General features: G+C 45.3%; 1 protein-coding gene across 7 annotated transcripts in view; it reads right to left on the reverse strand.

The window, feature by feature from the left end:
* Positions 1-15953: 15953 nt before the first annotated feature.
* Positions 15954-17467, reverse strand: part of ENPP2 (ectonucleotide pyrophosphatase/phosphodiesterase 2) — a 127044-nt gene continuing 125530 nt past the window's right edge. For all 7 annotated transcript variants that reach the window (XM_061123870.1, XM_061123868.1, XM_061123867.1 and 4 more), the window contains one exon: positions 15954-16564. In XM_061123870.1, coding sequence (XP_060979853.1) covers positions 16394-16564 — 171 coding nt within the window. In that variant the 3' untranslated portion in view covers positions 15954-16393. The remainder of the gene's footprint in view (positions 16565-17467) is intronic.

Below are 17467 nucleotides of genomic sequence, written 5' to 3' on the forward strand. Positions count from 1 at the left end.
TGTTTGAGTAATATTGAGTAATATTCCAGTGTATATAAGTACATATCACAAGAAAAGATGCAAATGAACTTAATTATCAAACAGAAATAGACATAGAAAGCAAACTTACCAAAGGGGAGAAGCACAGGGGAGGGATAAATTAAGAGGATGAGATTAAAATATACATATCATTATAAATAAAGTAGATAACCAACAAGAGCCTGCCATAGAGCACAGAAAATTACACTCAATATTTTGTAATAAACTATAGGGTAAAGGGGGCTTCCCAGGTAGCTCAAATGGTAGAGTCTACTTACAATGCAGGAGAGCTGGGTTCAGTCCCCAGTTTGGGAAGATCCCCTGAAGAAGGGAATGGCAACCCACTCCAGTATTCTTGCCTGGAGAATTCCGTGGACAGAAGAGCCTGGTGGGCTACAACTCATGGAGTCACACAGAGTCAGATACAACAGAGATTTTCATAAGGGAAAAGAATCTGAAAAAATATATATGTATATATACGTATAATATATATTATACACACACATGTGTTATATTACTGAATCACTGCGGTAACCTGAAACTAACACACTGTAAGTCAGCTATACTTCCAATTTTTAAAAAATGTTTAGAAAAGTGTCAACTAAAGCACAGTCCACGTTCCTCAGGCGCTCTAGAGGTAGACGCCATTCCAGACAATGATCATTAAACACGGATATGAAGGGATCAAGAGAGCCTGAGAAGGCAGCAGCAGTCAGCTGCCCTAGACAAGGTGCTCCCTTGCAAATTAGCCAAAAGAAGAAGAGGCAGAAGGAAGCTTCATGAAGTGATCAAAGGCACAACTTCACTGCTGCGTCTCCTGTCCCCTTGGTCCCCTGCTCCCCTCTGCTCTGCCGTGTGGTTCAGCAGGACACGGCAGACTTACCAACAAGCTCCTTCGTCTTCCAGCCTCTGACTGGGTCTGACCAAGGGAAGACCCCAGCGGGAGGGAGACAGGCCACTGTGTTTCTCTCCGGGGTCTCTCCCTGCCAGCCACGGGTCTGTCACGGCTGCATCCTGCTTTTGAATATCATAGCCATTACTCGAGAACCATCTCCACAACTACAGCTCTTCCTCCAGGTTCCAGAAACCTCTCCTTTTCTTGGCTCAACAGACCAAAGGGCAATAGTTCCCCTTACCAGAGTGTGTCCCTACCTCTAGGTGGTTTGCCTCAACTCCTGCAAACTGCGCCTTCTCTCAACTGTCTTCCATCTCCCGCTGTGAGTGTGCCCTCCGTGTCCTGCCGGTCCAGGCCAGTAACAGAAACGATCCCCCTCCCAAGGGGGAGATCTCAAAGGAAGACCAAGAAGACTAGAAGAGAAACGAAAAGAAGCAAACCTGGAGGCAAGCTTCTTCAATTGAACAAAAGGCTGGCTTGTGCTTCCTGTAGAGAAATCTTCCCATTTAGGCGTAGCAACAATTTAACATATGGAACTTAGTATGATCACTCAGGTAGCACAAAATAAAAACAGTCCTGAAGCCTCCTCACACCATCTTGGCTACCAAGATCTCACTGGTCACTCCAAGTAGAAGTCTACCTTGGGTGAGGCGGCGGGAAGGAGTGCTGTTGCCCCATAATTTATGGAAACCAAGACCTAAACTAAACTAAACCAAACCCAGAAGCTAAGCTTGAGGAAGTGAAGGGTAGGTGAAGTAGAAGCAAGATACTCCTGTCAGCACTTTCTCAAACATCGTTTTTAGTAATATTTTAAAGGTAATATAACCAACAAGGACCCACCATATAGCACAGGGAACTATACTCAATATCTTGTAACAGTCTATAAGGGAAAAGGTTCTGGAAAAGAGTGTGTGTGTGTGTGTGTGTGTGTGTGTGTGTGTGTGTGTGTGTATTTGACTGAATCACTTTGCTGTACATCTGAAACTAACACATTTTAAACCAATAGTGCTTCAGTACAAAAAATAACTGAAGGTAATGTACTATAACCAGTAAGGATCTACTGTGTAGCACAACGGGGGACTATACGCAGTATCTTGTAATAATTTATAAGGGAAAAGATTCCAAACAAGAGCATATATATACACATATATATGTATAGTTGTTCAGTGGCTCAGTTGTGTCTGACTCTTTGTGACTCCATGGACTGCAGCATGCCAGGCCTCCCTGTCCATCACCAACTCCCAGAGTTTACTCAAACTCATGCCCATTGAGTTGGTGATGCCATCCAACCATCTCATCCTCTGTCATCCCCTTCTCCTCCTGCCTTCAATCTTCCCCAGCATCAGGTCTTTTCCAATGAGTCAGTTCTTTGCATCAGGTGAACAAAGTATTGGAGTTTCAGCGTCAGCATCGGTCCTTCCAATGAATATTCAGGACTGATTTCCTTTAGGATGGACTGGTTGGATCTCCTTGCAGTCCAAGGGACTCTCCAGAGTCTTCTTCAACACCACATTTCAAAAGCATCAATTCTTCAGCGCTCAGTCTTCTTTATGATCAAACTCTCACATCCATACATGACTACTAGAAAAACCATAGCTTTGACTAGATGGACATTTGTTGGCAAAGTAATGTCTCTGCTTTTTAATACGTTGTTTAGGTTTGTTCTATGTATATATACAACTGAATCATTTGGCCATATACCTGAAACTAACACTGTAAACCAATAATACTTAAATAAAATAAAGCTAATGCATTGACATAACTATTGATAAAGACAGCAGAAGAAGCAGTGTAGAATAAGACTTGGAGACATACAGAAAATACGTTGGAAGGGAGCCTCTTTTTTATGAGAGAATTTACTTGATACCAAAGCACTGGCCCCCATCCCTTACCTGATCATCCTCCAGGCTGCAGTCCCCAGGTGCTCTGCTTCTTGGGCCTGTAGAAAATGCCTCCTGATTCCACCTGCCCTGCTTCTCAGATGCAGGATGCTGCATCTCTTTGGCACTCGCCCCCAAAATCACTCTTGTTTGGCCTGTCTCAGGTCCAACACACCAATGGAAGACACATTTTTATTAGGGAATCCCAGGTGTTACTCACCTATGGAGCACTCTCATTCATGGGCCTGTGACAACTACCTTTTCATTAGTATTACTGTCAATAAATATTGCTTAGGAAGGCTTCCCTGATGACTCAGCAGTAAAGAATCTGCCTGCAATACAGGAGATGCAGGAGACTCAGGTTCAATCCCTGGGTCAGAAAGATCCCCTGGAGGAGGGCATGGCAACCCACTCCAGTATTCTTGCTGGAAAATGCCATGGACGGAGGAGCCTGGCGGGCTGCAGTCCACAGGGCCACAGAGTCGGACACGGTTGAAACGACTGAACGTGCACACACACATTGCTCAGGAACAAAATAGATTTTAGTTCAAGAGAGTTCATTTTGCTCTAGAATACTTGGACTTTCATCATGGTGAGGGTGGATGCCGTGTACACGTATTGTCAAAGATGAACTGACGTTTTATTATATTCAGACCGTAAACTGCTTTTATCTCTCGGGGTAAGACTTCTGACTTGTACATGCAGAGAAACGAATGCTTTCCCCAGCTTTAGAGCAACAGGTCTCCTTGTTATGTCCACAGATGCATGTGGTGTGGACTTGTACAAGCCACAGAGAGCTATTTACTGTGACCTCGATGGGACTGAGCTTATTTCGCACTTTTAGTGAAAGTGTAAAAGAGGAAAGAGATCAGACTTCACCTCTGCTCTCACTCCTCACCCCCAGGTTAAAATGCTTCCCCACCAGGGGAACAAGGTTTTCCTTCTGGTGTTAAATAAAAGACAGAACTCAAACCAGCCTTCCTTCAACCCACCCCATCCTTCCAGAAAATCCCAGGCTTCTGTGAAACTCGGCCAGCTTCCTACTGAGGACAGCTCTCTCCACGCTGGATGGAGCTGGAAGAAAGGAGAGAGCCTTGGGTCAGACGGAGGCCTCTGGATCGGACCTTGTGCAGCTGTGGCTGGAGATCCCAGCTCTGCCACACACGCGTGATCTTCAGCAGGTTCCTTACCTCTCTAAACTTTAGCTTCCTCGTCTATAAAATGGGTCCACTAATATATTTAACTGATGGGCTTTGGGGTGACCCGTTTGTTCCAGGGTGCTTGGGGCTGTTCCCAGTTTTAGAGCTGAAAGTCCCGAATCCTAGGAACACCTTCGTTCCCAGGACAGTGGATCGTGTTATGTTTGTGAGGATTAAATACAGTTTCACCTGTGAAGTGCTGCACTCGGCGTCTGAAACACGACACAGTGACAGCGCATCGGTCGGCTTGGTGTAAAGCCCCGCTGCCACACCCCGGGTCTCCCCGGAAGTCCCGGGGCCTCCCCGGAAGTCCCCGGGCTTCTCCGGAAGCACCAGGTGTTCGCGAACCGGGCTCTCTATGTGGGTGAAGGACCGCACCCGCCGTGTCAGCACCAGAGGCTGCTGTGGTCCTCAAGCCAGCAGTCACTGCGGACCTCGGACCGAGCACCGGAGGAAATGCGGGAGGGGGGGTGGTGGGGAAAGACCGAGATACTGGCCCCGGAGAGTTCAGCTGCATGTCAAGGGAGCGGCTTCAACGAGCCGTACTCCGGGACCTTCCTACACAGAAAAACGCGCCAGATTCCTCAACTCGTGATGTCTGGTTTGCTCTGATTAACAGTAATCTTTCTATGTTCCCACTATTTGGGTTTTGTTGCAAAACTTCCTATATGTCTTGGCTCCTCCTGTCTCTTTGGAACAGTCCCTCAGACCCGTGTTAGAGGCTGTCCTCTGGACTGGAGTCCTCAGAAAATCCGCCACATAAAACATCATTCTCAACGTTGAGGTTGTGCAGTTTTTTTCAGTTGACAATTGTCTCCAATTTTCATAAACACCCAAAGAGATACATATGAGCATCCCTATTTTACAAATGAACGGACTGCCAGGAAAGAAACACGACCAAGAACTACTAGAGGATAGAGTGCAAACTTGAAGCTCCTTCCGGTTTCAGCGCCCTGGGGTCTTTCCTCACGTTGCAGATTCACGCTGTTTGTGTGAAAGGGGACGGCAACTGAGTTTTCGCAAAGTGGAGAGCAGGACAGGAAACTGTGGCTCTCCGGCTGGGGAGTTACCAAGGCCTGGAGTGAATGCTATCAACACACGGAAGGAGCACAGTTGTCGTTTCAGGATGTGCTGGCCTCTGAATTACCAGTTATCTTCATCCCAGCCTAGAGGTTTTCAGCCACAATGACACTATCTGAGAGGGTCAAGAGAGAGGAAGGCCCACCAGCCACCCACCTTTCTCTCAATGATAATCAAATCGCTACTAGGCACTAGGCATGTCTCTGGATGGAAAGAAGAACAAGACAAAATCCACCCCTTTGAAGGGGAGGAGATAAACTTACTAAAGCAGAACACTGGCTGGAGTTATTACTGAAAAGGCAAACAAAGCCCTAAGACAGAAAGAGATCAAAGATTACTAAGATTTTTAAACTAATTAAGGAAAATGACGGTGCATTTTCCATGGCAAAGTAGATTAGAATAGAAATGTAACATAATGCAAACATCAGGGTGGTGTGACCAGTTCATCATAGTTTACTCAAGACTTTGTGGGTTTTAGCACTGAGTCCTTCAGTCCAAAGCGTCTGATGAGCCTACATGGAAGTCAAAATCAAGGGTCTAAAGACAAGCGAAGTACAATGCTCTGTGACAGCCTGGATGGGAGGGGAGTTTGGGGGACAAGGAATACATGTCTACGTATGGCTGAGTCCCTTTGCTGTCTGCCTGAAACTATCACAGCATTGCTAATTGGCTATACACCAATATAAAATTTTTTAAAATTAATAAAAAATTTAAAAGTAAAGGCAAGCAAATTAAAGTAATGCAGTAGGACAAGTATGAAAAACAAAAGTACCAACACAATAAAAAATGGCAAGTGGTATTCCATCTGGAGCATAAAGAACAATAAGACAGGTAGGTGTATTAGAACAAAACAGAGCCCGTTCGTTTACGTGCTGTCTACAGTTGATTGGAGTCTACAATGGCAGAGTTGAGCAATTAGAGGTTGAATGGCAAAGCCTTTTACAGAAAACCTTTGCCAACCCTGTTCTAGAAAATGCTTGAGAATGCTGCTAAGGGCAGACAAACAGACTCCCACTGAGGGTTGACAGGAACAATAGCCTACGAACAACGACTAAGTTAAAGATTCTCAACATTTCAGGAGAGGTTAAAAACCTTTGGCGTCTAATCTTTAAAAAATATCCCATGGGCACAGCAAAGTAATCTGTATGCAGCCTGCAGGCCACCATTTTGCAAAGCTCGATGTATGTCATTTGTTCTATGCTAACACAATCCAAGAGATAATTCCATTAGTTCTTTAATTTGAAGGCAAATCCATGACAGCTGACTATTCATCCATTGCTTTCAATTTTGAATTTGTTTCTAATTCAGTTGCTTTACCCATGAGTGCCTTTCCAGGATGATCAAATCCTCTCAACAGCCTGTGAAAAGTTTTCCCATCCTAAATAGCACAAATTGCTCCCTCAGCTCTCCCCATCTGCAAATATTGTCTGTTTCTCCTGTTTCCGAACTCCAAAGGGCCAGTCTCCACTGCCTGCCTCCCACATGGTCTCCATTCTCTCCTCCTCCCAGGACAGTGTGGCTGTTTCTCAGACCCCTTCATTGAAGAAGGTCTTGGATGGCCACCTTATTGCAAAATTCAAATGGATGCTTTCAAATTCCTGTCTAACTTAACTTCCCTCTGGCATTTGGTATCACGGACCACTTCCTCGGTCCTGAAAATGTCTCTGTCCTTGGGTTTCACAATACTCACTCTTTCTCTATTCTTTCCCTACCTTTCAAGATACTTCTTCCATGAACATGTTTATTCCTGGATCCTTTGTTTTCGTTGGAGGATAGCTGCTTTACAGTGTCGTGGTGCTTTCTGCTGGACAAGGAGGGGAATCAGCTCTGTGGACACATAGACATCCCTCCCCCTCCTCCACCCCACCCGGCTGGGTGGTCTCGGAGCAGAGCTGACCTCCCTTCGTGTACGGCGGGTCCTCATTAGCTCTCTCTTTCACACATTGTCGTGTATGCATGTCAATCCCAACCTCCCAGTTCATCACACACACACCCCGCCCCCACCATGTCCATAACTCCACTCTCTATGTAGGCATCTCTCTTCCTGCCCTGCAAATAAGTTCATCTGTACCATTCTTCTAGATTCCACATGCATGCGTTAAGATGTTTTGTCTTCCTGACTCTCCTTCACTCTTTATTTAGATAATTTTCTTGAACACTTAACATAGTCCAAGCTGATGCTAAGTATTTTCCAAATGTAGCTAGTCTATAGTGTAGCTCACTCCCTAAATCTATTTCCCTAAAATAAATTGCATTTCTAATCTAAACTCCAGTTTACGTGGCTTACACGTTTTACTTCAGTCTTTGTGGAGAGTCCCATCATTGCCTCACCCCTGATTAGTCCAGAATCTAGTAAATGGGGAACGATGGGAGAAGGGCAGTGGGCATGGGTGCCTCCACGGTGCATCCTCAAGTCCCTTGAAATCCCTTGGAAATCTTCCATGTCCAGGCTGAGGTCAGGATGCCAGAATCTAGGGCTCTGCCCCCTAAAAGGAACACACAGCACACCTTGGAGTGTACATGTTAGTCACTCAGTCATGTCCAACTCTTTGTGACCCATGGATTCCAGCCACCAGGCTCCTCTGTTCATGGGATTCTCAGGCAAGAACACTGGAGTGGGGTGCCATTTCCTTCTCCTGGAGATCTTCCTGACCCAGGGATTGAACCCGGGTCTCCTGCACTGTGGATTCTTTACCATCTGAGCCATCAGGGAATCCCTCCTGGGGTATAATCACCGCTCAGATCCGCAGACTTCTCCCTGTCCTGAATCCCAGGAAAGGCCCCTTTCTCTCTTGGCACACTAAAGACTATTTTTTTCCACTTCTTCAGTGGGTTTAGGTTTTCACAAAAGACAGGAAATCCATTAATTATAGACTACTGCTGCTCCCCACACCCACTCTGCAAAAAGCCCTGAAGCCAAGAAAACACTTTAAAAGGGGATGCCTTCCTTGCTGGGAAGTGGTGTTAAAAATGGAGGGAAAATGTATCAATTTATATTTCAATGAGGTTTCTTGCCACAATTCTTTTGCTGATGCTAAAAAGAGTTATTGTCATCACTTTTTTTCTTTTTACTTTTTTGGCTGCACCGCGAGGCATGTGGGATCATAACTCCCAACCAGGGACCGAACCTGCGCCCCCTGCGTTGAGAGCATGGAGCCTTCACCACTGCCGAGCAGGTCCCCCATCACCCTTTTACAGATGAGAAATACTAGACTTAAAGCTGCCTAAACCTGTATACCCACACATCTCCAGAGTGTGCCCCACTGCCTAATGTGAACTTGCCATCTCTCCCCTGCCCTGAAATGCTAGCGTTCCTGCTCTCTCTTGGTTTCTCTTGCTCTGCATACTTTACAGGGGTCATGGGGCCCACGCGTATTATATTAACTGACACCTACATACCAGGGGTGTCGATTTTTCCTTACCTTGGGTCTCCTTCTCTCCCTGCTTCCTGATCACTTTCACGAAGATGGCTTGCTCATGCTTTTATTTCAGCCCTTATGAATTAATAATGTATTATCTCCTTGTTCCGCCAGCATCTTTCCACCTGTTCCTTTTCTGAGAATTTTGAGGTTTCGGCCCCATCATCTCCCCAGTTGCCAGAATTAAAAGCCTCTGAATTATGCTTATTATCCCTCTTTCGGTTTCTGTACTGAATCTCCTATTTACCTGTCAGGCTTCCCTGGGGGTTGGCGGCAAAGAATCTACCTGCAGTGCAGGAGACCTGGGTTCGATCCCTTGGAGAATAGAATGGCTACCCACTCCAGGATTCTTGCCTAGAGAATCCCCATAGACAGAGGAGCCTGGCGGGCTACAGTCCATGTGGTAGAAGAGTCAGACACGACTGAGCGATTAAGCACAAAGGCACACATTTTTCTGTCAACTTTTCCCCACCTTTCCACCCCCAAAGCTACTTTTATGTACCAAATATATATTTTATCTTATCTTTTAAGGAAATACTTTTTATTACATTTGTTATTAACACTATAAAACACAATTTTAACAGCCAGGAAATGTAATGCCATTGATCATATGTTATAAATAAATTAATTTGAGTTACTGTATTTTTTCATATGTAATTCAAAATTAGGTATAGATGCAAAAATGTCTTATTGCATGATAAAAATCTATGCAATACCATTTCATTACATTAAATTAAAATCATTCCTATAAGAGATTTTCCCTAACTTTTCTTTTGTTATTAATTAATTTTTATTGCTGGATAGTTGCTTTACAATATTGTATTAGCTTCTACTGCATGGAAAAATGAATCAGTCATACATATACATTAACATATATCCCCTCCCTTTTGCACCCAGAGAACGTCGTATAGAGTGAAGTAAGTCAGAAAGAGAAAAACAAATATCGTGTATTAATGCACATATGTGAAATCTAGAGAAATGGTACACATGACCTTATTGGCAAAGCAGAAATAGAGACATAGACATAGAGAACAAGTATGGATACCAAGGGGACCGGGGAAGAGCGGGGTGTCCTGAAGACTGGGATTGACATATATGCTCTGTTGATTATAATAAACTGGATGACCACTGGGTGCGTGCTGTAGCACAGGGACTCTACTTAACCCATCCCCGAAACTGGTGAAATTGTCTCGACCTCCATCCTTACATTCAGTAACAATAACGCACTATCCTGGATACGTCTCTAAATTGTGCTATGAACTGAAAGAAGGTGGAGCTTCCTCAGTCACAGTCCTGATTGGATTTCTTTCAATGGACTCCAAGAGCCATCAGCATGAAGCCTGAATCCTTTCAGCAAGCTCCCTTGTTACTTGAACACAGCCTGACCAGCCTAAATTTCCACCTCCACATCCAGCTCCAAACCTAGCACGAGATGATTCATGAAACTAATTTCCATTCCCTGACAGTGTTACAATCCCTCAGAACTCATAGTTTTGCAAGTGTTTGCTAGAACTGTCTTCTATCATTTTCTCCCTGAAAGACATTTGACCAGTTCTTCGGGAGTCTTACTGCTTTGAATATCGTCACTTCTCAATGTCCCTTCCCATTTGTTCCTCTCCTCTTCCTGCCTGAAAGACACTGCGGTATGTAGTACCAGCATGGCTCTTGGAATCAGAGAGGGGCTCAAATCTTGCCTTTCCTCTCTTCATCTATATGACATTGACCAACTTAGTCTAATTTTTCTCAGCTATAAAATGTGGGGTTTAGAAAGTACGTCAGAGCTGTTATGATAGTGAAAAACATTACACAGGTAAGATCACTAGCTCATAGTCTGGCGTATAGTAGCTGCTGCTGCGTCTGCTAAGTCATGTCAGTCATGTCCGACTCTGTGTGACCCCATAGACAGCAGCCCACCAGGCTCCCCTGTCTCTGGGATTCTCCAGGCAAGAACACTGGAGTGGGTTGCCATTTCCTTCTCCAATGCATGAAAGTGAACTGAAAGTTAAGTCACTCAGTTGTGTCTGAGTCTTCGAGACCCCATGGACTATAAATTTATAGCCCTACCAGGCTATAAATGCTAATTTCCATATTAAGGTAGAATTGGTCTTCATTATTGTTCTCACTAAAGTCATTTTACATTGTGACTATATTTTAACACATATGTATGATCCAATATGGGCTTCCCAGGGGGTGCTAGTGGTAAAGAACATGCTTGCCAATACAGGAGACATAAGAGACCTGGGTTTGACCCTGGGTAGGGAAGAGCCCCCGCAGGAGGGCACGGCAACCCCCTCCAGTGTTCTTGCCTGGAGAATCCCATGATCAGAGGAGCCTGGGGGGCTACAGTCCACGGGGTCACGGAGAGTCAGACAGGACTGAAGTCACTTAGCATGCATGAGCATGACCCAATATACCAAAAGACTTTTAAAGTTAAAATCCTTTTTAGGCATTTTTTAATAAGAACACTGCCAAGTGTCTCAAGTATTCAGTTGAACATTAATAGCACCCGAGTTTCCACCTAAAGGCAGGAAAAGAACCCCGTGAAGGATTAGGGGGAACAGAGCGCAGAGCTCACACAGGGGTTGGAGCTGGGCCTGCTCCCAAGAGCCGGACGGCAAAGCTTCACAGGGCTGGGGCACCACGTCCACCTTGCCATTCCATCTGAAACTAGACGCCCTGCCAGGGGTGGGGACATGCAGGGAACAGGAGGGAGCAAGGACAGACGCTTCCTAGAAATGCAACCCGGGTAGGAGCTCCTGCCGCTCCTGGTGAGCCTCTTGCGGCGCCCTGCTCACCCCAGCCTCCAAACTCAAACAGCTCAATCTTGTTCCTCAAGGCCCCGGACAATCCCTCCCCTTATGGGAGAATTCCTGTCGCCTTTACCACTTCCCACCCACAAGGCGGCCCAGCCTGACTCAGCAAAGAGCTAGAGAGAGACAGCTGGAGGGAGGAACATCCTCAGTCTGCAGCAGCCCTTCCCAAAACAAGACGGAACGGCCCTGAATCTGGGCAAACCCAGTGGACACCAAACCCTGCTTTTGTGCAGAGATTTTTTTTTTTTTTAAGTCAACTCTCTTCAAAACAATTCAGAATGTTTTTACCCTTGAGAAGCTATGTGGCCGCTTTCCTGGTTTACTCTGTTCACAGTGAGCTCCTTTTAGAGAGGCAGTTTCTGAACCTATCGGCTCAAACAGGACCACCATGCTAGCAAGCAGTTGGCAACTAGCTCAATGAAAGCATGAATGGACCAAGGTCTCAAAATAAAAAAAAAATTTAAAAAATACCCCCAACTTAAAATAATCTTCCAGACCTCATTTTAATAGAGTCCCTGTCCATTCAGAGACTTTCATAAATAACCCCCCAATTAATGACATGTGTTTATCGGCAAAACCGCTCACCTGAAATACACAGTGGTTGGTATGCAGTTTATTTATGAGAAAGAAAGATTTGACCTAAGGATTAAAAATAGAGGAGCAGTACTCAACTAAATTTGCTAACTGCTCACCCCCAAAGCCTCAGGTATAGTCTATTTTGAGAAGAGTTCAATCTGAGGTGAAGTGCAAGTCTAGCTATGCAAGGAGCTAGCAAATAGTTCTTAAAAATGGAATGACCCTTCTATCTTGCAATGCTGCTGTTAGGAGTATTAGTGCAGAATTATTGCACCTAAGTCTGAATTTGGCAATAAGGAGTTCATGATCTGAGCCGCAGTCAGCTCCTGGTCTTGTTTTTGCTGACTGTATATAGCTTCTCCATCTTTGGCTGCAAAGAATATAATCAATCTGATTTCTGTGTTGATCATCTGGTGATGTCCATGTGTAGAGTCTTCTCTTGGGTTGTTGGAAGAGGGTGTTTGCTTTGACCAGTGCATTCTCTTGGTAGAACTCTATTAGCCTTTGCCCTGCTTCATTCTGTACTCCAAGGCCAAATTTGCCTATTACTCCAGGTGTTTCTTGACTTCCTACTTTTGCATTCCAGTCCCCTATAATGAAAAGGACATCTTTTTTGAGTGTTAGTTCTAGAAGGTCTTGTAGGTCTTCATAGAACCATTCAACTTCAGCTTCTTCAGCGTTACCGGTCGGGGCATAGACTTGGATTTCCGTGATATTGCATGGTTTGCCTTGGAAATGAACAGAGATTATTCTGTCCTTTTTGAGACTGCATCCAAGTACTGCATTTCAGACTCTCCAACCAGTCCATCCTAAAGGAGATCAGTCCTGAATATTCAGTGGAAGGACTGATGTTGAAGCTGAAACTCCAATACTTCGGTCACCTGATGCAAAGAGCTGACTCATTGGAAAAGACCCTGATGCTGGGAAAGATTGAGGGCAGGAGGAGAAGGAGATGATAGAGGATGAGATGGTTGGATGGCATCACCAACTCGATGGACATGGGTTTGGGTGGACTCTGGGTGTTGGTGATGGACAGGAAGGCCTGGCGTGCTGCGGTTCACGGGGTCGAAAAGAGTCAGACACGACTGAGCAACTGAACTGACTGACTGACGGATTGCACCTAACTGGGTGGACTCTCTAGTATCAGTTGCATTTTGTGGAATGAGATTGAGAGGAGGCTATATAATTATGGCATATCCAGGCCAATACACTGAAATCTTAAATGGAACCCTGTCATACCTTGGCCAGTGACTTCTCAATTATTTTCCGTTGCACTTAGATGCCTCAATGGTGCTCACAAGGATCTGCTGACCTGTTCCCTAACAACCCCACCTCTGTGTCTGGGCACATCTGTTTTCTTTCAGACCCTCACACATGCCAAAGTCTTTCTTACCCCTAGTCCTCGTGTTGCAGGAAGGGGGACCCCTCCCCCACTCCCGGGCCTCAAAGTGGACTCCTGTCTAATGCTCAGAAATGAATTTTCCAAGGAGACACACACTGACCAAGCAAAAGATTTATTGGGAAGGGGCACCCGGGTGGAGAACAGCAGGGTGATAGAACCAGGAGAACTGCTCTGCCCTTGGTCTTGCAGACAAGGGTTTTACGGGACTGGGGGTAGTTTCTGGTTGTCTTTGGCCAGTCATTCTGACTCAGCATCCTTCCTGGTGGCAGGTGCGGTATTCATCCTTCTCATGGATTCCAGGGAGAAGGACTCCGGAAGGCTGATCGACTTCTCCCTGTTTGGGCCTCTCCCAAAGTCTGTAGGCTGACTTCTCGGGGCAGGACCGTATCCCTTATCAGCCTTTCCTGTTTCGAGACCTCTCAGGGAAAAGCACCCAATGTACATGCTGAGGCGTGTACTTCCGGGTCGCGAATTTCCCCAGTCCCTGGGCAGGCTCTTCCTTATTTCTGCTCTTGAGGCAGCTTTTCTCATCCTCACATGTTGGCTGTATTGTCATCAAAGCCACTTCTCTTTCCACTCCCTTGCCCCTCAGCACCTGTTTAATTCTCTCACTGTGCGTATCACAACGAAGCCCTGCGGTTTTTGAATGGCTCTTGTTTTCCACTAAAGTACAAATTCTGTGAAGGAACCATGTTTATCTTATTTAGTTTCATCCTCAACAGCAAGTATAGGTACTGGCATGTAGTAGATGATGAATTAATCACGACATGATACTAAATAGTGAGTGATATCCCAATTCAGTTCTACCACACTTCTGTTACCAAAACCAGATTTGTTTTGCCTGATGGGCGGCAGGTTAAAATGCTGAGGCACCGACTTTTACAGCAGAGAGATTATTTATTTGAAAGGCAACCAAGTGAAGAGACACGTCAGGTCAGATCCATCTCCCAGAAGACAAGGAGCTTGGGGTGTTTATGGGATAAAAAACGGAAGAGGCAGGGTGGTCTGGGGCTTGGGGAGCAGGAAGATCACAGGGAGAGGTGATGGGAGAAGGTACAGTAGTCATCGTCCTCTGTGCAGGTGTGACTAAGCGACAGGCCTCTGCACATTCAAAACCCGGAGACACACAGCACGACCTGCAGGGGGAACTTCCGGCTCTTCGAGGTCAGAAGGTCGCTGAGAGTGGGTGTTCGTGCATGCCCAGTTGGAGGGTTGGGAGTCCTATCCAGTCTTAACCAGCTCAGCTCAAATTAGACACAGCTGACTCCAAGTTCCTGGGAAACAGACTGGGCAAACATCTTATTATTTAGGCTACATGCCACTTGGAGGACATGCAAGTGTTTTTGTAGATGACCTTGATTTGTCAAGGCAGGTGAAATGGATTTGACTAATGCTTACCTATGGCTTCGCTCCCACCCTATTTACCCCAAACTCCAAAGTCCAATTCCAGCCTTGCCCACCCCCACCTTCACCTCTTCCCTTTTCCATAACATTTTCCCTGAGCGTACGAAGGGCCAGAGACGTGCATGGAACATAGGAGTTGCTGGACAAATACAGCTGTCATCAGTATTACCACAGCACTTCTTCCAGTGTATTCCTGTAGCTGTTTCCCAAACATCAGTTTTTCTCATACCACTTCCATGATTTTTCCCATATCCCCACTGTCCATATACCATCTGTCCTGCTTTTGTTATGTACTTTTTAACAGTGTCTTCCTTAAGAAAAAAAAATGTTTTTAATATTTATTTCTTTGGCTGCCCCAGGTCTTAGCTGGCATGCAGGATCTGTGACCTTCGTTGGGGCGTGTGGTATCTAATCTTTTAGTTTGGGCATGTAGGATCTAGTGCCCTGACCAGGATCGAATGCAGGCCGTCTGCATTGGGAACACAGAGTCTTAGCCAGTGGACCACGAGGGAAGTTCCCTTAAGCAAATTTATTTTTAAAGGAAAATTTAACGTGCTATTCTTTATTTTTTTGTTTGTTTTTTTTAGAGAAGATTATTAACTGTTAGAAATATGGCAGTACTGAGATGCCCCTTTATCCATAACACAATCAGAAGGACAGAAGATCTCTGAATGACTTCCTCACTTTGTGCTTCATTATTACTTATGGCCACAATTGGGTCCATCAAAAATCACCCCATCTATCATTCAAACCCTTCCGTCATATTGCGTTATTCTAACACTGTTCACTTAGCATTCATTATTCTCTACCTTGATTAGTTAAATACACTTTCATGCCTATATATCATCTCAGTGTCTTATTTCTCTTTATATCCTTCCTGGTTCTTAGGTTGATACTTATACAGAATATATGCTTAGTACACTCTCAGCTAAGTCCAATAAAAGCTTAGAAACAACTTGATCAAAAGAACCTGTTCCTCCAATGTTCAAAATAGTTTTAAAAATAGATAGGTGAGACAGGATATTCAGGGGTTCTGGTTCCCTTCTCCTTCTGTCCTTCTGATCTCCCACAGATATGTTATCAATACATCCTCTACCTCATTCAAACCACCATGGTGGACCATTAAGGATGTCCCTTTGTCTATGTAAACTATATCCAACTGGGAAGAGGGCCCAATACAAGAAATGTATCCTTTTCATGCATGAAATACACTAGAAACAAACCCTCTAATTTATATGAAACAAAGACCAAATAAAACCAGAAAAAAAAAACTGAATGTGTGATTTATTATATTTAAGATTGGTCTATATTGGTCTATAAGGTTTAAATGTCTGTCATAATTAACAATAAATGAATGCAACTTTACAAAATCAGTATTTTAACACAGTACGGGACTAAATGTGGCAACTGTGCATTGGAAGATTGAGATTTCCTCAATGCAAATATGGAATATGCAGCACCATTTAGAAGCTTCCACTAAAAATGCAAGCTGCAGTAATTATTACAAGCTCTACTCAAAACACAGGACTACCTAAATCAAGCATTAGAGGAAAACAGTGGAGTCATTCAGGCATAAGATGTCAGATTTGGTACAGGATTAAAATACTAGCATTTTTTAAAAAATGTCCTGGTTTCAAATTAATAAATACAAAAACAATATAAAAATATACACCAGTTGATAAGCCTGCAGCGCAGAGGGCCGGAAGGCTAGATCTCGCTTTCATACGTCTGCAGGTACGTCTTTAGGGTCAGAATTTCCGGGTAGCTGCGGCTGGTCTTGCGAAAGAAGTCCAAGCTGGTGAGATGCTCGATGTCCCGCACCCGCGCTGTGTGCATCTTGAGAAGCTCTTCTACCCATTTCGACTCGTCCTCTGAGCTCTGCCACGGAAAAGAAAGACAATCAGAGTCAGAATTTTCCAAAGGCGTTTCTCCAAACGCTCCGTTTGGTCCAAGTCCACACACGACCTCTGCGAACTCCTGCACCCAAAGCCAAGGTGTTTTCTTCCCGCTTGGGTTCCCCACGGCTCCCACATCCCCGCCACAATGCACCGCAAATACCGGCCCTCAGCTGGAAACATTTTCAGCGGCGATTAGCTGGACCGAATAAAAGCGAGGTGTGGTGCAAGAGGGCATTTGACTCAGCGGGTCCTCAGAACAGAAATCAAGATCGGGAGAGTGCAAGGCCCCGTAGCAATCAGTCATTTGTCTCTCTGCCCCGAGGTTGAATTGCAGCGAGGAGCAGAGCGCAGGAGGACAGCGCCTCGGCCTCCCCCGAGGGTGAGAGCTTGTGCGCAGGGAGCGCACACGACGTGTGTGCGCCCCTGGAGCTTCTGAAGAACATGCTAGATCGATGACGTCACCTATTAGACTGCAACGGACTGACACTGGAATGAGTTTGACTCAACTTATATCAACTGAGCCGCCCAGTGGGTACATCTGGCACTTTGGGGCCCAAGAGGCCGGGGCTGGAAATGCAGTTCTTCCGCTTCCTGCCTGGGAGACCTCGCTCAAGCGCTCTGACCCCTCTCGGCCTCGGTTTCTTCACTGGTACACAAGACGAAGGACGCTTACTGCAGCTCCGGGCCAGGAGGAAGGACAGGGAGGACGGAGGAGGTGAGAGTGAAAAAACCATCACGGGTGTTCCCAGGACGGGAAGAAAGGAAATCTCTTTCTGTCTTCACTGCTTCCCAAGAGTCGCCTCATTGGCCCAAACTCGAGGTGAAAGACATTTAAATGTCTCACACTAATTTATTTCACATCTAAGGAGAAATGAAAAAAAGT

Source organism: Dama dama, chromosome 21 (genome assembly GCF_033118175.1).
Source record: "Dama dama isolate Ldn47 chromosome 21, ASM3311817v1, whole genome shotgun sequence".
NCBI classification, from domain to species: domain Eukaryota; kingdom Metazoa; phylum Chordata; class Mammalia; order Artiodactyla; family Cervidae; genus Dama; species Dama dama.